The following is a 25565-nucleotide window of genomic DNA, read 5'->3' as shown; positions in this document are numbered from 1 at the left end:
CTCCCCACCCCCATATGAAATTTGGAAAAGGATTTTGAGAAGTGAAGGAGGCATATGCCAGTTTTTCTAGGATTGTGATTATTGGGTAAATTATGAAAGTGGAGTGTTTCAGTAACTCACCCAGTACCAGGGGTCAGAAGCAAGTCTTCTGAGAGCCGTAGACTTCGTTCACTCTGTTCAGCCATGCACATCTGGACAAGGGAATGGCTGCGAAGACACCATGTGAGAGCAGCGTCAGCCGCTCCAGCTGTGCATGCCCTCGATTAACTGTGCTGGGTTAGTATCTGCCACGTCCATTGTGGTATTGAGCTATAGCCATGTGTCTGAGGAAGTTAATTTTAAATTTTATTAAATTACATTTATCTGAATACACATAGTTAAATGTGTCTAGTAGTACTAAAAACCCAAGGTTTGTGAAGAGAAGGGGACACAGACGAAGGAGGCTTTTTCAATGTTGAACTGTTTTCCTCTTTACTTTTTGCACATGCAATCCCTACTACTGTACTAGAACAGAAGGGAGTGTGCCTGAAGATATCATATATTCAGAGCATGGCATCTCTCTGCCTCTGTGGACACAGAGGCAGTGCATGGCTCTGCAAGCATCTGTAGTCTAGCAGGTGGGATTCTCAGGTCAGCAGCTGTCCATTCCTGGCATTGCTGAACTGGCTCAGGGGACCTTTAATGACTGCAGCATCTGTTTTAGACTTAGGTAGAGGAATTCTGCTCCCTTCAGTGTGAAGTCAGCGAAGATGGGACCTTGAGCTGCACCTCAGGTCTCAGCACTGGAGAACTAAATTGTTAACCCTTTGTGGTTTTGATGCTGGTGCTAACAGCTGGGTTTGCTATGGTACACGTACTTCATTTCTAACAACAGAAGATTCTTTTATTGTTATCATGGTGCGCTGAATTCAGGGTAGGTGAATGAAACGTAAAAATGCTGGCTGGCTTTATTTATTTTTAAGATCACGGCATTAGAACGACAGTAGGTTGGCAGTGTTTAGTGTGTCCATTTAAAGAGCAGTTGGATTCTACCTAATATGCAACACAAATACGTTTCTGTCAGAAGGCTGGCTTTAAATCAAACCAGGGCATCTGAGATGTCTCTATTCTGAAGTTTTATCATCAGTGAGTGATGCAGTGTAGGCCACACCTCTTTCTACATTTTATGATCAGTGAGTGATGCAGTGTAGGCCACACCTCTTTCTACATTTTATGATCAGTGAGTGATGCAGTGCAGGCCACACCTCTTTCTACATTTTATGATCAGTGAGTGATGCAGTGCAGGCCACACCTCTTTCTACATTTTATGATCAGTGAGTGATGCAGTGCAGGCCACACCTCTTTCTACATTTTATGATCAGTGAGTGAAGCAGTGTAGGCCACACCTCTTTCTACATTTTATGATCAGTGAGTGATGCAGTGCAGGCCACACCTCTTTCTACATTTTATGATCAGTGAGTGATGCAGTGCAGGCCACACCTCTTTCTACATTTTATCATCAGTGAGTGAAGCAGTGTAGGCCACACCTCTTTCTACATTTTATGATCAGTGAGTGATGCAGTGCAGGCCTGCACCTCTTTCTACATTTTATGATCAGTGAGTGATGCAGTGCAGGCCACACCTCTTTCTACATTTTATGATCAGTGAGTGATGCAGTGCAGGCCACACCTCTTTCTACATTTTATGATCAGTGAGTGATGCAGTGCAGGCCACACCTCTTTCTACATTTTGAGTCTATAAAATGGCATAATTGCCTAATATGGTCATCAAGATTTTCTTTTTCTTTTTCTGAGACAGTCTCACTATGTAATTTGTCTGGCCAGGATTCGCTGTGTGGACCAGGCTGGTCACAAAAATGACCGAGATCTGCCTGCCTCTGCCTTCGGGATCAAAGGCATGTGCCACTATGCCCTGCACCATACAGAAATAAAATACAGCAAAACAAACAAAAACATAAAACAACTCAGCGTTACACTTCCAGGACCTGTTGATATTATTTCATGTAGTTTTTGTCCCTCTTCACTGCTGTCTGCTACGCCATTTGGGTAGCATATGCCACTTTATCTCTGTATCAATGAGCTCTGGGCTGTTTCCTGATAAAGTGTCAGAATTGTTCATAGTGTGAGTTGCACTATCATTTGAAGGCAGCGGAGATAAGGAGTAAGCTGTGCACAGGTCATGAGAGGAGAGACACAAAGAGGAGCCAGGGACACATGACATACAGTGTGGAAATAGGTTGAAGACAAGGTCACAGGAATACAGTGCTTCTCCACTTCCCTGTCCATCACAAAGCCTGTGTGTATTTAGTGAGTGAGTAGTTTTCAGATCACTCAGCTGGTAAGAAGCAGAATGTAGACTTAGGACTAGAAGATCAGTGGTTCTCAACCTTTCTAATATCCGAGACCCTTTAGTGCAGTTCCTCATGTTATGGTGACCTCCAACCGTAAACTTAATTTTACTGCTGCTTCGTAACTATAATTTTGCTACTGTTATGAATTGTAAATGCCTGATATCTGATATGCAGCCCCTCCCCTGTGAAGGGTCATTGGACCCCCAAAGGGGTCTCGACCCACAGGTTGAGAACCACTGCCTTAGACTGTTTATGCCCAGGGGTGACTTTGCCTGTCCATGATCACATGACCAGGAGAGGTGCTGAGGTTTAAATGGGAAGATGCTTCTTTGGTACCCTGTCACTTAGAATGATAGGCCAGCATGAGCAAGGGCAGCTTGAGTTCAAGGTCAGTCAACAAAGGGAACCGAATCATAATGCTTCCCACCAAAGATGCTCTGACCTGTTCTGGCCCAGGCTGGGACTTCTGAGTGAATCTGAGGTGTTTCACCTAGCAGTAATTTTTCACTCAAGACAGGACCGAGAAACCCACGGGGCTAGGATCAGTCTGCATCAGCCCCAGGCAGAGTGGGCAGGCCCGACGGGGCAGGAATCCTTGCTATCACTGAGTAGTTTGAGACGGTGCTTGTACGCTGCCCTTGAGCTCTTGGGTGCAAGGAATCTTCCAGAGCAGCTAAACTCCAGGCATGTGTAATTGAATATATAACCGTTTAAATTTAAAAGTACATTTTCTTTATTTGTGGTGTATGTGTGTACGTTGTGCATGAGGAAGTCAGGACAACTTGTGGGAACTGCTTCTCTTTCTACTGTGCGGGTCCCAGGGCCTGGAGTCAGATGGGCAGGCTTCTTGGCAGGTGCATTTGCCTGCCGAGCCATGTCTCTGGCCCAGCCACTTGATTCTCCCAGGGAATTTTTATGTTGAACTGGGGAAGAGTGGGCTGTCAGCATAGCTAATGGGTTGGCTGCATGTATTTTCCAGTCTGTAACATTTTCGATTGTTAATGGTGTAACCTGTGATAGATTGTAAGCCCATGTTTAAAATTTTATTTCCATTATTTTAAATGATTGACTGCTCCTGCTAGGTCAGGGCTCATATAGCCCTGAGACTGTGAATCTGAATAGAGAAACGTCTCTGTGTGAGAAATGAAGCCCAGAAATCGGCCTTGCACTCTGCAAATGGCTACTACCCTCCCTTGCTCATGGTCTAGGTAGTTAGTGGTGCCATTTTAGCTTCTAATTAAGATTGTGACTGCTTGTCATCTGTTGTGAAGCCTTACACAGTCTGAGTCATCAGATCAGCCCAAAGAGAATCTGCGGAGAGAAGCCGTACGGCTCACACAGTCCCTCATCTCTGTCTAGTGTGAAGGGCAGCATTGATTCGTAAGATCACCACAAACAGCCCAGTGATCACTGGAGTCTATTGAGTCGAGGATGAAATGCAGGGGGCTATTACAGATGCTCTGTCTCCATTAACCTCCCTCACCCTTCCATTTAGTGTGATGGATAGAGGGATGTGTGCCCTGAAATCACAGAGGTAGCCCGTGTTCCGATGAGAGGTCTTCTTTAAGAAGGCAGTGTTAATCATGGTAGCAGATCATACTGAGTTTAACTGGTTTCAACAGTTTTGCTTCACATTTTATTACGGAGCTTAATAAATTAGGAAAGTAGACAATTAACAAGTTTAGTCTTGGATTTGTTCATTGGGGTGAATAAACAGCTGTATTTTGATACGAGAGCAAAAGCCTGAGTTATAAATAACAGCAGGTTTGAGGTAGTGCTTCTACAACGAAGCAAAAACGCCTCAAGTTTATCTTTTACGGTGCTGTTGGAAAAAGAAAGAATAAAGGCTACTGCTTGTTCTGAGGGATTCTTCTTATTCTAGGATAAAACACACCATGAATAATCTTACAGCGCCATGGTAGGATTATCAGCTTTTACAAGCGTTGTTACTGCAGTTTTTCCATCTCTATATAATCATGGTGCCCTAATTTTTGGAGTTTAATACTGTTCGTGTTCTCCATTTGAATGACTTGTCTATCTACAGTTTTGCTTTCATCTCTCTGAAAGCTTTGCTTTGAAAATGATCACATGGGACGGCTCAGTAGTTAAGAGCACAGACTACTCTTCCAGAGGTCCTGAGTTCAATTCCCAGCAACCACACGGTAGCTCACAACCATCTGTAATGGGATCTGATACTGGTTCTCTTCTGTTGTGTCTGAAGACAGCCACAGTGTACTCATATACATTAAATAAATGATATTAAAAAAGAAAGAACAAGAAAACGATCACATTTGTCTATGGAAGTGTGTAGCCAATGCCGTGGAAGCATGCCACCTTGAACACATTTTTAAAGTTAAAATTGGTATTCATTACCTGTGGCTATTATCTTTTGATTCATAAACTTCAAAACCTTTGAAATTTGGGTGTCTGAAGAAATCAAGAATGCCAGAAAGCGTTTCCGTTCACTAAAGCTTTCCTCCTTTAGTCCTCTAAAAGGATACACGCCTAGACACCGCATGCTGGTCGTGTTCAGGGAGAGGAGACACAGCTAAGCTGTGCTGGCCCGCTCTCTTACTGCCCAGTTAGTAGCATTCATCATGGCTACTTTCTTGTTTTTCAAAATATCCCAATTTTTCTATTCTCAGATAGTCCAGTCTGGAAGAGGCAAGGATTCTTCTTTTGAACCTGGATTGAGTGTGAGAAGCCATAAATAACTTTTAATGACTAATGTCAACCTTGATACTGTTAATGTTTGAATCCCTCACATTATTATCTGTGATGTTGAGCAGTCAATCAGGTGGGCTGTCTGGAGCCCTACTTCTAACCCCTCAGGTTATCTTAAAAAAAAATGTTAAAAAATGTTTCAGTGCAAATGGTATGGGTGTAGTTGCCAGGATTATTTGTAAAAGTCCCCCGATACACATTTAAAATTATTGTACTGCTAGACTAAGCTCTGTGGGAAGGCAGGCTCAGCTCCTGTTGGCTCTGTGCTTATTTCTAGCTAGAAATTGTGTCTGTCATGATGTCTGATTTGATAAACAATTGTTAGAGGAAGAAATGAATGAATGACTACACCAGTGACCTTTAAGATTAAGTCACCTTACAATTAAACGTTTTTAAGGATTATGTATCTGAAATATGTAGCATTTGATCTTTTCTTGTTTTTCTTTTTTTTAATGGATGTTTAGGATTTTTAAAAAGTTATTTATTTAATTTATATGAGTACGTTGTAGCTGTGCATGGAATCCCATTACAGATGGTTGTGAGCCACCATGTGGTTTTTGGGAAATGAACTCAGAACTCTGGAAGAACAATCGGTGTTCTTAACCCCTGAGCCATCTCTCCAGCCTCAGATTTTTTCTTTTTATTTGTCCTAAAGAACACAGAGAGAGAAAGAGAGAGGGGCGAGGGGCCAGGCGAGAGGTACAAGCTTCATGTAAATATAAGCAGAGCCTTCATGAGCACTTGAGGTCACACTTGTGAGTACTTAGATGCACCGCGAGCGTAATGAAGCCTTAATGGCAGTCTACTAATTTATCAGTGAGCACTGCTAATTTCTATGCTTGAGTTTTATCTTTGTTTATACAAGTAATTGTCAAGCTGATGTTTCTATATCACACTTAGGGACAATGAGAGAGCCGTATGCATAATTTCTATAATAAAGTCTCCAGGGTGACATGTCCTTATAAATTCATAAGTGATACCATTCAATTTGTAGCCTGGTAACATAAAAATAATCCTAATATGGTTACACATGCGTCTTTTTCATCTTGAATCTTTTTTTCATGGTTTATTTTGGCTCAGGATTTGAGGGTAAAGGCCATATTGGTGGGGAAGACGTGGTGTCAGAAATGCAAGGCAGCTAGTCTGGGACCCCAGCCTACCACATAGTACTGCTTCCATTCAGTGTGGGCCCCACTCTTCACTGGAAATGCCTTTGTAGATATACCCAGATGTGTTTCCATGGTGATCAAATCCAGTCAAATTGACAATGAAGATAGGGAGACTGCCAGTCACACTTACCTTGCTTGCTTAAACCAGGTGTGTGTGTGTGTGTGTGCGTGTGTGTGTGCGTGTGTGTGTGTGTGTGTGCGCCATGTACACATCTGCTTGTGTGTAGATGCCTGAGGTTGATGTCAGACATCTTTACTCCATCACTTTCTACCTTACAGAGCCTGAACTTCATTATTTGGCTAGCGTCTGGTCTAGTGGGCAGTGTGCTCCAGGGATCTGTTTCTTCCCCTCTACCTTTGGGGTTATAGATGAGTACTTTTTTTTTTTTAACACCATTTCTGGGCATCTGAATCCAGGCCCTGATACTCTATGGGCAGGTATTTAACCAGCTGAGGCATCTCTCTAGAACCTTAGGTTGTGTAAGCCCTCTATGCACTCATAGACCTGACACCAGTGTCCAGATGGTCTTATTCTCCAGGTGATGGCAGAGCACAGAGATAGTGATTGGTCTTCCTCATGCCCTCAGCGCCCATCCCCCTGTTGTAGTAATACTTGTAATTTATTAGTGAAGATGGGCAACTTTTCAAAGGCAGCTGACAGCCACTGATTTGGTCCTTTTTACTTTTAGAGAGCGCTAAGGGCAATTCAAATGACTCTCTGAAAAGCATCAATTTGTCTCTGGTTGAAGGGAAATAGAAAAATAAAATATTTCCCCATAGAACTGCCTGAGTGATATTGGCACTGAGCTCTCTGCTACTACTGGTGTGCCATAACATTCCGGGGACAGAGCAAGATGACATATCTCTGTACTTGGACTTACATATTAAAATACTTAGAGCCTGCCTTATTCTAAAGAGTTATGGTTTCAGATATGTGCTGCTATTTCTTGGTTGGTTGTGTGGAGTAGTTGTGGAAAGGCTGTCGTGTGTTTGGAAATGGAGGGAGTTAGAAGCCCTCTCTTGGCTTTCAGCCTGACTGGCCAAGATGGATCTCTTTGACAAGTGACCAAATTGCCTGTCTCGCATAGTACAGCATAAAGCAAACTCACGTGTTCATTGTTACTGTGTGTATTGTTCAGTTTCCTTATACAAATAAGACGGACTTCAGAACCCTGCTTGATTCTCACCTTTGGAACATCATGACCTCTGAGGAGCCTGAGATCCATCCCGTGAAACCCGAAGCAAGATTCTGCATACTTACAGAGACGACGAAGGCTCGGCTCTGGAGAACATCAGCTCTTTAGGTGGTGTTGGGCTCAATTGTGAGACTTTTGGCTTGGTATTCTGGTGTCAGGGTCTTGCTGCACGATCGGGTTTGTATACAGTGGAGTTAAGCTTCTTGTGATGGAGAAGCAGGTGCTCGGAGGACTGTTGCAGTGAGTGTCTTCTCAAGTTACTTAGATTCAGAAGTGTTGGAGATACTTGGCTTTCCTAATTCTGTGTCACACACCTGCATTGTGGGAGGTGGTATCATACTTTCTAAGAATTTAGCTAAATGAAATGAGCAATGAGAAGCATACGTTCTTAAGTCTGCTAGGACAGTCCTATCCCTGAAGGTTAGGGAGTAAGAATAATTGTTACAGTGCCATGTGGGTAGGAGGATGGTAGCTCTTTAGAGTTTTCAGGCAGAGAGTCCACTCCAGCAGTTGGCGCTGGATGACTTTCAGTTCTATTGCAGGATGCCAGTGAAGTATAGAAAGTGATTCAGAAATAAAGCAGGTCATTTTTACATCATGTTTTCTTCATGCTTCGAATCTACTAAAGTTACATAAATAAAAATGGTCACTGGGGTGCATTGCTGTGGTTCACCTCTTTGAATGCAGATCTTTTGGAAGACAGACCATGTCTCTCTGAGTAATTTAGAGCTCGGGGATCAGGCTCAGCTCTGTTCTGTACAGTGACTATCCTATCGTGGGCAAGTGATTTATTTTTGAAACTTAATTAAAAAGTCATTTCAATGAGATTTAATTCACGTCCCTTACGTTCCACTCATTTGCTTTGTATAATTTGCCGGGCTGTGCTGCGGATTCCAGTTTTAGAACCCATTTGTCCCTTGAAACCTGTTCCCGCTAGCTGTCATCCCCAATCTGCTAGATCACAGGAGGACTCCATGTTTAACATTTGAGGAACTGCCAGATTGTTTCTATTTTCTATTCTTACCAGCTATGTATGAACCTTCCAGTGTCCTCTGATCCTTCTGATCTATGTGAACATGTCTAATTGTTATTGTCAATATCTCTCCTCGTGTGTTTGGAAGACTATTCTTTTGAGTTTTCTGATGGACGTTTTCTTAACGATTCATGAGGCTGAATATCTTCCATGCTTCTTTTGGCCTTTTGCATATATTCTTCTGAAGAATATATACAAAATATATTTTATCTCAGTGAACTTTTTGTTGTTGCTTAGCCATCTTTAGGATGGTAATAAGACTAGTGCTCTCTTTGTGGAGTTACTGTAGGGATTTAGAGAGGTGATATATGTGAGATGCTCAGAGCACTGGCCACCATAGAGAGGGTCCTTTGGCTGTGGTTATTATAACAGTTTCTTCATGCGGCTCCTGCTTCCTACTGCTCCCAAATCTTCCAGTGAGAATTTGAAAACTAAACTTGAGTTCCTAGTTCTACCAATCCTGTCTTTGCTCCATATGTACAATTGCTTGTTTACTTGTCCCAAGGTCTTATTGTGATAGAATCTAGAAATATGAATTAATAAAGGAAATGTCCCCCTCTAGCCAGCCTTTAGACAGAGATACCAGAAAGGCAATTAGATAGTGATATGCTTGTTTATATAGGCATTGAATACTGGGCTGCAAGGGTAGGTGGAAGGTTACAAAAGGCTTTGTAGACAAGCTGAGTGAAAAGTAGGAGTTTCTTCTCTATACATCGGCCTTAGCGTTGTGGGCAGAAATTGTTCAAATGCTCAGCCGTTGGAAAGCAAATATTCAGGGTAAAGGGAGGTCCTCAGGGGGCTTTCCCCATGGTAGTGGAGCGCAGAAGCTCTTGGCCACTTCCCCTGATTGGATCTGAAAGTCACCTCAGCAGGCGTTATCCTCATCTGTGCCTCATAGAGAAGCCTGAGCTGATCCACAGGCCCAACATGCTTGAGCCAGCACTAAATCAACACAGTGACCTAGAGGGATGCTGTGCAACCAGGAGCTCAGCTGATGACAGTGTTGTCAGGGCCATGCCTGTCTGCAGAGTCATCTTCAGTATCAACAGAAAGACCACCAGCTCCAAAAAGAGGTTACAGCTCACTAAGGACGATGGAAAAGAAGAGTCAGGAAATCTGCCTCCACCAGGTTCTGGGAACGGGGGATAGGTATGCAGGAGGTAATGCCTTCTTTTTGGAAGTGAAAGAGGATAATCACTGGTACCTTCCTGAAGTTGTAGGTAGTGGGTGATGATGGCAAGCTAATGATGATTCCCAAGACAGTTGATTACCCAGAGGCCTTTGGTATAAGCAAGAAAAGCAATCTAAATATCCATCCCAAACCTTGGTCTGGCTCCTTTTTACTTTGAGATCCTTAATAACTTAGAGCTTTCCCACACGTGGAATAAAACAATATGTTTGTCAGTTCAAAATGCGATTCAGCAGAAGGAGCCAGAATTAAAAGCAAACAGAGTTTTCACACATCTCCATTCCTTATTCTATTTGGGTCTTCCATAGTGAAGAAACCCATTCATGAGTATGGAATCAGCTGTTTATAGTCATACACTCACTGCAGGTTCCGGAAATGCCATTCCTTGATTTGCATTTGTTTTGGGGTTTGTTTTATATAATTAGTGCTACAGAGAAATATTAATAGCTTCACTTCATGTAAACACAAGTAGTTTCGAGAACATTCGTGTCGAGGACTAAAAGTGTTTGTGGTGTTTAGGTAATGAAAGTTGATTTGGTAACCAAATGTTTTCTATTGCTGGGGAGACACGGAAGTGCAGAATTACAGTGTAAGTGTTCCATATGTCCTCTTTTTCTTCTTCATTTCCTGTTTTTCAAGACAGGGTTTCTCTGTGTAGCCCAGGCTGTCCTGGAACTAGCTCTCTATTGCCCAGGCTGGGCTTGAACTTAGAGATCTGCCTGTGTCTGCCTCCCAAGCGCTGGGATTAAAGGTGTGCACTACCTACCACCATCCAGCTCTACATGGCTTCTTAAGTTCTACCAGCTCCCTACTTACTGTCCTCTGGGGTTGTCCTTTTACTTTGAGTAGAATCCAGAAATGTTAGCTTGAATGGGAAAGTACTTGATGTTTCTGGACTGGCTAATAAATAGAAATGTCCCCTGAGTTAGAGTGTGGATGGCATGTCTATGTGTGACAACATGAGTTAGAGTGTGGATGGCATGTCTGTGTGTGACAACATGAGTTAGAGTGTGGATGGCATGTCTATGTGTGACAGCGGAGGCTTTCTTTGTCTTATTATGGTTTAAGTTGGTGAAGATGATTTTCACTGCCAGTAAAAATTGACTTGCTCCAGGGGTTCTCAACCTGTGGGTCTCAACTCCCTTGAGAGTCACAAATCTGATATCCTGCATATCAAATACTTACTAATGTAACTCGTAACTGTAGCAAAATTAGTTATGAAGTAATTTTATGGTTGGCATTACCACAACATGAGGAACCGTATTCAAGGTTGCAGCATTAGGTTTGTTGAGATCCACTGGCTTACACCTAAGCCAGAAAGGGAAGGGATGGCGAGCGGAGGGAAGGAAGAGGAAAGGGAAGGGGAGAGGAATTGACTTCGGCCTAGAGAAGGAACAGATTTTACTGTAAGAGATTATTTGCTGATGTTGGTGCTTTCATGAATGGATGTGTGTGAATTTGAAGGAGAAAGGGGAGAGGTGAGTGTGGGGGCAGGGTTAACTGTGGCGGTCCTGTATGGAGAGCTGCACAGTGTGTGCTGTCCTTCTGGACTGACCTGAACAGATGACCTCGTTAACATTTCACTTGAATGATTATTTTGGTTTTCCTTTGAGGACCCAGAAATTTATTTGGCGGTCTTGTTTTCTTTAGCTGATCGTAGGGGGTTGGGCTTTTCCTCTGTGTTAGCCATTTTCATACTGAGTGTGGGTGCATTTGAGAGTTGTGAGGATGAAGGTCTTCTCTTTCTAATGTTCCATGTTCTTGTCTCCATCTTCAGTGGGCCGAACTCTCCAAATCCTTTATCCATCCGCTGACTGTTCTTAGGTCACCTACGAATTGCTTGGCTAGATACCAGGTACTGAGAAGATTAAAAAAAGAAGAAACTGCAGGGGCCATGCTTTGCCAGAGACTGAGATCAGGAGCACGAGCCACCCAGTCAGAGAGCAGTTCACTGTGACTTACTTTATACTTGCAGTTTATACTGTAAGTTTAAATATTCTGGGACACCAGACTTCATGGCAGCTGTCTTTTGGGAGAGACAGATGCACTTTGAAAAATTCACTGTAAAATATATTTTAAAAGCATCTTCTATGTTTACTTGTCATTTTGATTTCAAAATTGCTCCATTGAGGGAAAAAAACTTGGCCATAAAAATCAGTTTAAAGTCTGGAGAAGGAACAAGTTATTAAGAAAATAGCAAATGGAATAAAGTAAATAAATAAATAAGTAAGAAAATAAAGGCTCCAGCAGGGAGGCGCGTTTACCATGCTAGTCTGACAGAGTTTGAGCCCCAGGACCTTCTGTAACTCACGAAAAATTCCACAGTGATCTGAATGGGCAAGCCAAGGAAGAACCGCAACAATGGGACGGAAGAATGTGACATTCAAAAGAAGGGCTTCAAGAGACAATTAAAATTTGCCATTTAAAATACCACGTGATTTTGAGAAAGCATGCAAGTAATGACATTTTAAAATTTGTTTCTCTAATCTTCTCTTGGGGAAAATAGATGTTTTAATTCACTGCTATTGGGATTCTTTTTGTTTTGTCAAGGCTGATCTGTTCCAAATGTCCATCTCCTGAGATTATTATACAGGAGCAACGACCTAGGAGATGGCTGTGTGGTGAAGTGGGCGAGCCTACCTGAAGAAAGTGGATTATCTCCTGAAAGATGTCACATAGCAGCCTGATGTGTCGGAAGAAGAGAAAGTCAATGTGCTAAATCTTTCTCATTCTCTTCTCTCATCTAGGTAGAAAATCAAAAATATTTGCTTCTCTCTTGTCTTTTCGAGTGATTGGTATTGATTTGCCTGCTTGACAAGATGGAGAAGATTGAGAAGATGGTGGATGCAAACCATCAGCCATGTCCGAAAGGGAGTGTCTAGATTAGATCAATTGGGGTGTAAAGATGTACCCTAAATATGAGTGAGACCACTCTGCTGGCTGGACACTTGGACGGAATAAAAAGAAATGCCCACCGCAGTCACCTCTCTACTTTCTGAGCGCAGACACTGAGACCAGCTGCCTTACCACCATAGCTTCCTATGCCCTTGAATGTAAACCCAAACAAGCCTTCCTTTATAAAGCAGCTTTATTAAATTGCTTTTGTCAGGTAGTTTTCCTAGCAATGCATAAAGTCAGGAATGCATTGACTCTTCTCTTTGAGATGAAAGTATATAAAAGTTTAAAAAAAAAATCTATTTAGATAGGAACGTCACCTCCCCAAGAGGCTGATAGTTAAACAGACCATAACTTCAGAGTGTTTCAGGTTTTAGATTATTTGATCAGGTGTGGACAACCCCTTCTGTTATTTACTCTTATTTTAGTTCAGTGAGGTCAGACTGCCTGCCCACACTTTGTAGCTAAACTACAGTCCAGTCCCAGGTTAATGCAGCTGTAGTGTCGATGATTTATCTGCTGCAGTAAATTCTCTTAGAACTTTGTTGACAAAAACACAATCTTAGAGAAATTAATTGATAAAGCATTATATACAATAATAAAAAATGATGCCCCCTGAGGAAACAGTGAGTACAGTTGAGTGGTGTGGCAGGTAGTTCACCTCAGAGAGACCTTACTGGAATGGGCGAGTGAAGAAGATGTTCTAATCCCTCCAGTCACAAGGAGGAAGCCCAGCAACACAAACTCTGAGCAGTGAGTCCTCTGCGGGGCAGTGAGCCCACTGGCAGGATCAGAGGTTGGTAGGATCCGGATTCAGAGCCACCCTTTCACTGCCACAGGAGTGTTAACAGCTGCAACCACTTTGGAGAGGCATTTGTTAACGCACAGGATTGTTGAAGTGTGCTCTCAGAACTCAGCCTTCTGTGAAGCCAGACAGGAAAGAGACTGGCCCGAAGGAAAAATGCCACTACTCTCACCACTAACTCTTTTGTTTTGGGAAATGCAGCTGTTTTTCTTTTTTTCATGAAAACACACATGTCAACATGTAGAGGGTATTATTTTTAAAAATAGATTAGTAAGTATTTTAAAAGCTTATTAATTTTAATTAATGAACTATCAGCAGATATAGTTGACATAACAGATCTGTGAGTTCCTTTTGTTGGTTTTAAATCTGGACGAAGGCCACAATGTTTTGGAAACTGTTACATTATGTGTGCAGAGCAAGTAGGTATTGTGGTAATACTGTAAGCATTGTAAATAACCTAGTGACCATTATGTAGGTTATAGAGCCCATTCTGTCAACATGGAAAGGTAAAATAAATTGTGATTTAAATTAATACTAAAATTAAACTGTATGTATATATATGTGTCTGAATCATATAGTATGTTTATGAGGCAGAATTTACTCAAGGGTTAGATGGAATGGATTTTTAAATAATATAATCATATTTGTATCTATAAATATGCAGTATAATTAAATATGCATAAATTATAAAAAAATTAGGCTTTAGTAATTTCATATTGATTTTTTTTTTAAATCTTAACTTTTATTTATTTTTTGAGACGAGGTCTCACTGTGTAGTCCTGGCTGACCTAGAACTTGCTTTGTAGACTGGCCTCCAACACACAGAGGGCCTCCCTCCTCTCCCTTCTGAGTGATGGGATTAAAGTCAGTGCTATCATGCCTGGTTTGCCCTCAAACCGACCTCAAGGCAGAAACCAAAGGGACGATCAGACATAATGCTGCATTTGAGAAGAAAACATTAATGGTCTAGGGGCTTAACCTGGTCTTAGAACTTCCACATAGGTGTTATGAAGGCCTGGATTCTGAGGAAAGAAAAGAAAAATCTTTAAAAAGTAATAAAATAAGTTGAATGCATAGGACTTGGTGTTTTAGAATGTAAACCATCACTGGTGTGTTATCTAGAGCTCACTGGAATTTTACCCATGGTACTTAGTGTTTATGCTGTGTGGTGTCTATTATTATCAATGCTCACTACTTAAAGGATACTTGATTTGAATCTTGGGGCAGAGCTAGAAGTGCTTTTTATAATTTTAGATTTTAAGATTTAGAGAGAATCAAATACCTTTAGGATATTAAAGTTCAAGAAGAACTCTCAATTCTGAACATCCATGCCCCAAATGCAAGGGCACCCACATACATAAAAGAAACTTTACTAAAGCTCAAAACACACATTGCATCTCACCCAAAAGGATGGAGAACAATCTTCCAAGGATATTAAAGTTGTATTTCTAGAGTCAGCTGAAAAGAGATTACTGAAAAAAAAAATCCTTTTGGTATTTTTGCTTCAGCTTGTGTGTGTGTGTGTGTGTGTGTGTGTGTGTGTGTGTATGTATGTTTTGCCAGAAATTGAGTGTAGAGAATGTCACCAATTTTCAATTACTAGCTATCAAAGTGACCTACAACTTGTAAAACCTTGTAGCAGATGATTGTTCGTACAATGGGGAAGGTTTATATCTGTGCTCTAGGAAAAAAAATGTTAATTTGTTCCTAAACTTGTTACAGACCCCTTGCATAAGGTAAATGGAAGGTACAAGTCATGATTGCCTTTTAATATCATCGGAGATTTAATAGTCTCCCCTGGCTTTAACTTCCATAAAGGAAGCATGAATAAAACCTTTTTACTGCTTACAAGTTAGATCTTGATCAGACAGTTAAGTTAGCCATTGCTTTGAATTGGCAGAAGCTTCAGTGAATGTCCATTGAGCAGAGAGGCACAGGCTGTCAGACAACATTCAAAACTAGGGTCACTTGCTGTTGGTCCACGAGAATTTTAAAGTGATACTTGTAAATCATCTGTTTGACTGAATGAGTGGACATCGCTAGACACATGTGGAGTTTGCTCCCAGGTGCCCTAGGAGAGGCATGTACAAACATCTTCCCCTATTCCTTTCTGCTGTGGCATATCTATCTACTTAGATGAAATTATCTTACGTGGCATAGACTTACATGAAATTGCGAGTACTTTGAAGACATGCTCTGCTGATTTCTCATTTTCTCTCCGTGGCAGATAGCCTGTTTTGCGTTCACCATCTTGCGTTCACTTTGTAGACCACCTCCCACAGTCTGCAGAGTTGCGCATGCCCCCTTTGCTTGGCAGGAAGTTGAGCTGAGCCTTTGCGAGCCTTCTCTGTTAGTAGTGGGTGGGTTTGCGCTTTAGAATATGGACTCAGATAGCCGGAGGGTTTAACTGCGCTTTCGCGTTCCACAGCCCTAACATCCACTCGTGTTCAACAACCCATCACTACAGCCCCCGACTTCTCCAATGTCTGTTTTTCACTGTAGCTCTTTCTGCACGTGTTGCCTTTCTACTGACTGACTGTGATGGCTCCAGGGCAGCCACACATTGCTCTCTCCACAGCGGTGTGCACAGGTTTTTACATGCTCTCTCTGTGGTCCATCACAGAACACTGGGGTGTGTGTACCTCTTGTTAGCATGTTCGCCATGAAGACAATGACTTTAATTTAGGGCTCTGAGGGCAGTGGAGAGGGAAGCTCCCCAGTGGATAGCTGCCTTCCTGACTAACAGGACCTAGATATTTGCTATGCCTTTGTTTGAGAGTTAGTAAGGATTTAAATTACTTGTTTTCCTTCTAGGAGGGTTTGGTGCCAGTGAACAGGAGATTCAATTTCCCTAAAATATTAGTCATTATGGTTTCTTATTTTCTGCTTTATATGCTAGAATTGTGAAATAAAGCGACAGGGAACACGGGAGAACAGACCTAAATCAGTTCTATTTTCCTTTTCTCGTGCAGTTATGTTATGTTGACCACATCTGTTGCTTTGTATTAAAAATCATTTGTTAGTTATATGGATGGTAGAGTGAATCTCTTTAATTTTGAAAAAGGCCTTTGGGCTCAAACCAGCATAATTACTATTTGGCAACAAAAAAATGGAAGACCCATCTCTAAATTGTTTCGAATATTCAAGCTAAAGGGAGATCTTATGTTTAGCATTTTTGAGCATCTTTTCTTTTAGTTAGAGTTACAGAAATTTCCCTACTCTGGAAGAATAGCATGATTTTAATTGAGATAATCTTTTTTTTCGTAGGGTAGAATTTCCGTGAAGAAACAGCCAAGCACTTGGCCACATGGCATTACCATTTTTAATGAATCCTAACGCAGTGATATAAACTTGGGAAATTTTGGAAAGATACATTATTTCTATGAAAATAATCTATTTAGACTTTCTTTACCTAGTTATGTTTGGCTTTCTCCGTGTTTAAAAAAAAAAGGCATATTTTTCTCCACGGGATTTATCCTTGAGAGCTGCTCATTGTAGCATTCACATCCCCTCCTGTGCGATTTCCCCAAGGACCATTTTAAACCTCACTAGCTCGAACAGCATTTTCCTAGGAATTCTACATAGAGACTCATTCTTACAACTGGTTTGAAGGTGTGTGGTGATGAGTCAGTTTGCCCAAGTCAGTGCTTTTTCTATGGCAGTGTAGAGTAATGGAAGTTTTACCTAATTCTCATGTTTCTCACCTCAGACTTCTTTCCCAAGGTCTGCTGGGTCAACCAACCTCACACTGAATCTTGGGTTTTGATTCAGCTTGCTATAAGCCGCTGGGCATTAGTCTTAAACCTGAGGGGTGTGTGTGTGTGTGTGTGTGTGTGTGTGTGTGTGTGTGTGTGTATAGGGGTATTGCAAGGACCCATGCTCACTGCAGAGCTAGTTCTGAGTCTACCAGGCTGTGTTGCTCAGGGGTGGGTGTACCTCAGAGAAGGAAGGACTACCGACTTCATGTGTTGTCATAGTCAGTGCCTGGGCTTGGAGGCTCAGTGGTAATTATGCCAGGTGTCTTCCATGATGGGCCAACCACACTTGGATTTTTTCTAGAGAAGCAACAAAATCTTTTAAAATAGCCCTGTTCAATCAGTACATTATATGCATTGTACTACAGATAAAGTTTGTTCTGTGTAAGACATGTCAAATGGGTTTTCCATTAAGCCAGGGATGGAGGGAATCTGAGAGACACCATGATTTTTAAAAACTTTTCTCTATTTGTGTGTGTCTGTGTGTGTCTGTGTGTGTGTGTGTCATGAGCCACATGTGTGTGGATACCTGTGGAAGCCAGAAGAAGGTGTGAATTTCCTTGGAGCTGGAGTTCCAGGCAGTTGTGAGTTCTGGAACAGATTTAGGTCTTACAGAAGAGCAGCAAGCACTCTTACCAGCTGGAGCCATTTTTCCAGCCCTGTCTTTGGTTTCTGTATGTATTCTGGAAGCTTCTTTCCCTCTGCCTGGTCACTTGCTTCATCATTTTAGTGGTCTAGGTACTCTTTCCTCTTGCCACCCACAGAAAGAGAGATGCCCGCCCATTAATTCCTGTGATCTCCAGAGACTGTAGACTCCCTTCTACTCACTTAGTTATTGATTTGTAACTAGCAGTTAACTTTGCTCAGCTTCGTTTCTTGTTGGCCTTGTCATAGAAGTCAGTCACGGCCCAGCCTGGCCTTGGGAGGAAGGACCTCTGGACTGTGCCCTAGGAGCTACTGCGCTCAGGACAGTCACCAACCTACGGAGCTCCTTTGGATTTGACACTCTGTGCTCTACCCTCCATTGTCTCTGTAAATAAGTGGCAGGAAATTCCTTTCTGCTTCTTTCTTTTCTAAAAATAATTACTTATTTTTATTTTATGTGTATGTGTGAATTTTTGTGCGTATATACCAGTATCACAGGCATCCTGGAGGCCGGAAGAGAGCAGTGAACTTCTTGGAATTGGAGTTATGATGGTTGTGAGTCTCCACATAGATGCTAGGACCTGATCCTGGGTCCTATGCAAAAGCAGCTAGAGCTTGGAGCTACCGAGCCTTCTCTCTGGCTCCTGCTTATTCTTTAAAACAAAACAAAACAAAATCAAATCAAATCAAATCAAAACAAACAACCAGAAACCGGTTGCTGTTTAGAGAGTAGGGTTTTTTTTTTTTTTTTAAAGATCTCACTTATTTTGGTAAAAAATAATTTAAAAAATTATTTGAATTGGGAGTGGACCACTAGTGTTTGTCTTAAGTAGAGGGAGAATGGATTGTTTCGGTCACTGGTACTAACTTGTCCAGATTACTTTCATTGAGACATTCCTCTGAAAGACAGAAAACTGAGGATGGGTGTGTATGACACTTTGTTGTGACTCAGTGGACACTCACCAGAGCTTATCCACATTTCAGGGTCTGATTTATGATACTATCATGTGGACAACTAGCCTGCAAGTTTGAAGCAGATACATCACTGGGAAGCTAGATATGTCTTTTTAGAGCCTCTTTCATGTTGAGATTATAGTTTTCTGCCTCCATAGAAGGATTCTAGGAGCTGGGAAATCCAACTTCAGGCAGCACTATGCCGACTAAACTACACCGAGACTCTCTCTCTTTTTTTTTTCTTAATAAATTTTTCTTTTCATTAATTTGAACAAAAAAAAAAATCACCACCTTTGGCTTCTTATTGTTTTGGCTCATGTGCTAAGAATTGTGTACAAACGGGAATGTCTGTGTACTGGTCTTCAGCACACCCAGTCAGGTCTCAGCTAAGAGAGAACTGCAAAGGGATGTTTCTCTAACCTGGAAATTAAATCTCCACCACTTCTCTGCCCCTCTGAGATGACCACACTTTCCCCGTGCATCCTCGGACCATCTTTTTTGGTTGCCCAAGAACTAGAGCATCAGAGGAGGCAGCTTCTTCAGCTGCTTCCCCTTTGCTGTGCTGTGGCTCCTCCACGCCCAGCTTTGCACTGCCTGAACTGGTTCTCTATTGGCATGTCGGTCTCCTGGAACCTCACACTTGTGGGACGTTTCACTAGAGTTCTGCCACATTCAGAAAAAGCATCTTGATTTAGATAAAAATCGGTCCTTTATTTATTTCCATTCACTACTTCTCCTTTTAGCACCAGGAATTGCCTAAAATAAGCAGTCCCTTTTCTGAAGATTGCTAGTTAGTTCTGGTTTTGATTTGATGTGTGCATTTTTTCATTGCCCGCTTTCAAGAAATGCAGCTTTGTTTTTCATTTGGATTGAATGATGCGCTTTTAAGAAAGAGGGGAGGAGGAGAATGTTTTCTAAAATGCCCGCAGGCCTTGGCTCTCTGTCTCTTCCTCCCTTTACTTCTGCCATTCTAGAGTTTCTCAGCAGGGGTCCAAGCTCACCCCAAGAATAAAGCTCTACATGGATCAGTGGCTGGTCCAAACAGGCTCTTAACTTTTCTCTTAGATTCAGTTAACATTGCTTTGAAACCCTGAGGATTAAAATCTACTTATTTGTTTATAGAAATTGTGATCATCTAAATAAGGTTCATACATGGGATTTCTGGCAAAAGCCAATGGGAGTTAAATTATTCAGCTAGTCTGGCTCTTCTTGTTTGCTGAGCTACAGTGTTAAGTGCTAAGCTGAAGCTGCTTGTTGGGAGGGAGACAAGAGCAGGTGCTGGTACTGCCGCTGCTCGTCACCAGTGTTCTTAGATCTCAGTTGCATTCACTATTTCTTAGACGAGAACACAATCTCTGTAGTTGGGGATTTTATTTCTAGATACCAGAAGTAAACTCTGAACAAGACAAACAAAAAGAGTCTAAGGGGCTGAGTCGGGTGGGCCAGCGGCGTAAGCAGGCCTGCAGTCCTCTTGTCCTCTCCCCACATTGCCTGCTGTTCTTGAACTGGCTCATCACACTCCATACTGGCTAACTTTTCGAAGATTTGGCTTACTTTTGCTTATGGTCTGTTGGAAGGACAGCTTTTACTCTTGTTTCCTTCTACGATGGTATTGACTTAAGTCAGATATCAGAGCCACTGGTGATTGTTTCTGTTGTCTTTTTTTTTCTCTTTGTTTTTTTTTATTTTATATTTTATTTACATTTAAGATGCCATCCCCTTTCCACATTTCCCCTCCCTAGAACACCCCTGTCCCATGCCCCCCCCCTTTCCTTTTTGCTTTTATACGATTTTTTAAAAATGTTAATCAAAGGATTTATAAGTTTGGTAATGCTCAATCAGAAGCGTAACCCAATACCCAACCTAGATATAAAAACTATCTTTGACTGGTGGAGACACGTGAACATCTGCCTCCATGCCCCCTCTCTCTTTCTCTCTCTCATCACCTAGCTTCTCCTCTCCTTCATCTTCTCTCCTTACTCCAACTCTTCCTCTCAATACTCCTTCCCCCTTAGCTCCTCCTACATATCACTCTTCCTGTTAAAGTAAAACTTTTCTCTCAAAATACAATTAGATCATACTTATCCCTAATTGTACCAGTGAGGTACAAGATGGTCCTAATACCCAGTCCATCATTTTGTTGACTAACCAGAACCTCTGTCATCTCTTCTAACTAAAACACTTACTTTTGATCCTGGCTTTTTTGGCTTTAGAATGAATGTCAGCTGAAAACCATCTACTCAGATCTTTTCTCTCAAAGTAAATAGCCAGGATTGGCTATGAGACTATAGGTCTTCAGCCCCATCAGAAATCCATAATGACTGAGTTATCTGAAATTATGGGAAGCACTAAACATAACTTCTAAAACTTAGCCAATTTATAGAGACCACTGAACACCTGAAAAGCCCCTATACTACCGAACATTGGAGCATCAAATCTTCAGCCTTCTGGCCCAGAATCATCTGACAGACCTTAGTGATGCAGGATTATTAAGGGCTGATTACTCTGTCTAGGCAGATATAATCAGTCGACTATTCTGCATGTGTGTCCTTTTCTGGACAGTAATTTGTCTGTAGATGGAGAGAGGCAATTCTTGCCTAGTGGCTGTCACCACACAACTGGCGTAACTCCAAGGATGCTCAATTTCTTCTTAGAATCCATGACAGGAAGCTGTCAGGAGCAGACAGGTCTCTAATCAAAATGAACATTAATATATAAATATTTGTAGCGTCAGTTCTATGGACTTCTGATGTTTTGAAAACCAACTATCCATGTAAGGTAACCTGGACTGTTGTCTGTTCACTCCTCTCAGCTATTTCTAAATAAAATATGGAAAACACCCTAACAATAAACTCAAAACCATGAATTTGCTATAGTCCCTTAACTCATAGGTTAACCGTCCCAAATCAGTTAAAAAAGTTAAAGAAGGACTGGGTCTAGGCCTTATATTCCTAAATGTGTTATACAGGCACATTGCCCATGGGAGTATCAATATTCATCTCACTTTTATATTAATAAGAAGCTTGTACCAATGAAAACCTTAAATTTGAAATCAAAGTAAATTTTGTACCATTTAAGAAATTATAACTTCATCTTGATGATAATTATACAGATTTCTACCAATAGGTTATGGCTATGCAATAAGTCCTAGCTAATCTCCCCTGTTCCAACAAAACCACTACTTTTCCCTAGAAAGACAGACCATTATTAACCACATTAGTCCCCAAGCTCAGTGAATAGGGGCGCTGACTCTTCTTTAACTTCTTCAAGCTGATTAAAGGCGTTGATTCTGTTGTCTTGTATCTTGAGTTTGTCATAGGTGTAGGTGGCTAGTGAGAGAGTGGTGGGCAAGTCTGGAGAGACAGTTTCCTTATGGCTGTTGTTCACCAACATTGTTTTTACATCCTGATGGAATCTGGGGTAGTATTTTCTTTCCTGCGTCATTCACCAGTCTACAATTGTAGTTTTTACTCTTTGTCCTCCTTGATGTTCTATTATTATAACACTTGTGGGCTTTTGTTGTTGTTTGTTTTTGAGATAGTGTCTCGGAAATAGTCCTCTTGCTTCTGCCTTCTAAGTGCTTGGATCACAGACGAGCGCCTGTCTGGCTCTAACGTAAGTTCTTGCTTTTCATGTTTACCTCACTTAGTTTCAATTTTTTTCTTTTACATGAATATTTATTTATTTATTTATTTATTTTGGTTTTTCGAGACAGGGTTTCTCTGTGTAGCCCGGGCTGTCCTGGAACTCACTCTGTAGACCAGGCTGGCCTCGAACTCAGAAATCCGCCTGCCTCTGCCTCCCAAGTGCTGGGATTAAAGGCGTGCGCCACCACCACCCGGCTACATGAATATTTAAAGTTAAAATTTTTTCTGTGTTATTTTTAGTACAAGTTTAGGCATTTCCATAAATATTTACTTAAAATATCTCTTCTTTCCTCCATTGTGACTCTTCTATTCTTCAGGCTGTATAGAAGCTTGCCCCACCTTGAAGAGATTGTATTGGGTTTTTAAAAATTACATTTCTAGTTCTTCCATTGTTAGAGAAAATGACTGGTATTACTTATTCTCACAGGCGCTCTTAAGGAGTGGCCAGTGAATAAGTGAATAAATAAACAAATTAATAGGAAGGGGGAGATGGCTCAGTGGTTAAGAGCACCGACTGCTTTTTCATATTGTCCTCTCCCTGGGTCTCTTGAGGGTCTTGTGTACTTCATCATAGCTGCTCTGCTTTGCAATGGAGATGTCCAACATCAAACTGAGAGGAAACAGCTGTATTACAAGGGTCTGGCACAGCCTAACCAAAGAGCATTGCCTGGAGGGTGAAAGAGGATGTTCAGCCATTTAAAATCCAACCCCCCCTCTCTGTGTGTGTGTGTGTGTGTGTTTGTATGTGCCCATGTTTATCCAGAGCCTGTTTACCTGCGCTTGTGCCTAGGAGCCCGAGGTCACCTTTATGTGCCTTCCTTTATTGCCCTCCATCTTACTTTGACTCGGACTTTCTCACTGCCCATGGATGTCACTGCTTTGGCTAGGCTGACCGTGGCCAGCATGCAGTGGGATCCACATGCTCCAGCTCTTGCTGACAGTGGGGATGTGCATGCATACAGCCACATCCGGCTTTTATGTGGTGTGAGATGCCAAACTCAGGTCTTCATGGTTGAGCAACCAGCATCATTCCAGCTCCTAAAAAATCTAAGTTTTCAAGGATCCGATGTGAGGAGTGAGCAGAGCTGTCGGCATCAACGTGCTGACCCGGGTTTTCTGTCTGCAGCTCTCCGTTTCTTACTTATTCTCTAACACAGAACTACTTGTTCTTAACAGGAAGGAAAAGCTGATGCGGTGTTCTCAATGCCGAATTGCCAAGTACTGCAGTGCCAAGTGTCAGGTAAGCTTTAAGCATTGAGCTTTCAGCACATGCTTCAAACCTGTGCATTTGTTCTCGGTTATATCCGTGGGTCTATATCTTCTTTCCAGTCATCTTTAAAACAAAAACAAACCAGTGATTCTTTTTTTAAGTTTTTTTTTTTTAGTTTAAATTCAATATTTGTACAGTTTGAGTAGGCATTGTCAAGAAAGGAGGAGAGAGAGAGAGAGAGAGAGAGAGAGAGAGAGAGAGAGAGAGAGCTAGCCAGCTACACATTAATCAAAGCCAGGTACTCATTAACCATTTCTACCCCAACACAAGCTCCTAATCGCCTCTTAGCTATGACTCCAATGGATGAGTTCACTGATGATGTCAGTGCCTTCATAACACCAGCTGGGGAGTAAGCCTTTATGTTAATATCCATGCATGTGGTGGTACATAACAGTGTGAAACCATCACACCATTCATTGTTAAGGTTTCTGTACAGGCATATCTGAAGATCATACATGTTTATAAAAACAGATACAGGTTGTTTTGCTACAGGTTCTTCTATGCCTTCATATTTCCTTTTTCATATTTAGAGATTATTTTGTATCACCTAGTATATATAATGTATTACCATGATCATAATTTTCTCACTAATGAATGTTTAGATTCTCCCCCAAATTAGGTATTATTAATGATATATCTGACATTATTTTTGTAGTTTTTGTGTACTTCTAAAATTTAATTTAATGCTAAATTTCTGATCATAATTTTTTTTTAGCAAAAACATATATGCATTTTGAATTTTAAAAGATAATGCCAAATTGCCTTTCTAAAGATTAAATTAATTTGTAATGAATATAGTTGTTAATATCTTTGGAATTCTTTTAAGGATGTATAATTAACATTCAGCATGACCTTTTCTACAAACCTTTTGATTAATCATTTAATAAGAGGTATAATTATGTTCTAATGAATTGTATCATTAAAAATTCTAATTGAAACTTTTGTGACTGTATGGTCCCATGCTCATTCTTATTTTGGGATATGTGTATGCTTTCTTGTGTATTTATGTGTACAGACACTCATGTGGGATGTGTGTGCTCACTTGTGTGCTCACTTGTGTGTTCATGTGCACAAGCACTCACTTGGAGTTCTCGTTTTTTAATCTAGACCATTTTTTCAGGTTTTTTTTTTTGTTATCTCATTTTCTTCTTTGAAATTAGTTTCTCCAGGATGCAAATAAACTGATTTTAATGAAAAATCCATGTTTGAAAATGTCAGAGCATCCAAGTTCCAACATTATTTCTGCCACTTTCTAGTTAAGTAATTTCAGAGGAAACACAGGGCCAGGCATCAGTTTCTGAGTCTGTACTGATGAAAACTAATATCTGACAGACATCTGCAGTGTGTAGGCTCTGTTTCTAAGAATCTTGAGTAAATTAGCTACAGGTGACATGCTCATTTTACCAGTAAGGAAATAGCTCAGAAAAGCAAGTAAATTGTTTTGTATTTCATAATTGATACACTCTGGATTTGGGGAAATAAATGTACATAAAATTTCCAGATTTTACATTTACCTTGTAAATGTAAATTTTATTCTTGCTGTAGCATTCTGATTGCATCTGCTTCTCTATTATTTATTGTATTTGTCCTTTGTTTCTTGGCCACTCACTTTCACTGTGACCTTGGTATGTGCCCAGAAAGATCTTTAATCCTTAGATCCCTCCACCTGTTTTATATTGTGTCCAAAAGACACAGAATGGAAACATTTTAAAATTGAAATCAGGAGCCGAGGAGATGGTTCAGTGGGTGAAGCGTATGCTGGGCAAGTGTGAGCGCCTGAGTTCAGACCATCAGATATGGACATGGATTTGTCACCTGAAACCTTGTGGGAATGGAGACAGGCTTGGGAGTGGAACTGGCAGATCTCTGAAGTTCATTGGCTGGCCAGCCTAGCTGGAATCCATGAACTTCAGGCTCAGCGAGGGAGCATGTC

General features: G+C 41.3%; 1 protein-coding gene across 2 annotated transcripts in view; it reads left to right on the top strand.

The window, feature by feature from the left end:
• The window catches only part of Smyd3 (SET and MYND domain containing 3), a 533841-nt gene that overhangs the window by 64523 nt on the left and 443753 nt on the right, over positions 1 to 25565 (top strand). For both annotated transcript variants that reach the window (XM_034520300.2, XM_076914589.1), the window contains exon 2: positions 23539 to 23602. In XM_034520300.2, coding sequence (XP_034376191.1) covers positions 23539 to 23602 — 64 coding nt within the window. The remainder of the gene's footprint in view (positions 1 to 23538; positions 23603 to 25565) is intronic.

The sequence above is a fragment of the Arvicanthis niloticus genome, chromosome 16 (genome assembly GCF_011762505.2).
Source record: "Arvicanthis niloticus isolate mArvNil1 chromosome 16, mArvNil1.pat.X, whole genome shotgun sequence".
Lineage (NCBI taxonomy): Eukaryota > Metazoa > Chordata > Mammalia > Rodentia > Muridae > Arvicanthis > Arvicanthis niloticus.
The sequence above is the reverse complement of the archived record's forward strand: the minus strand, read 5'-3'. Positions and strand labels throughout refer to the sequence as shown.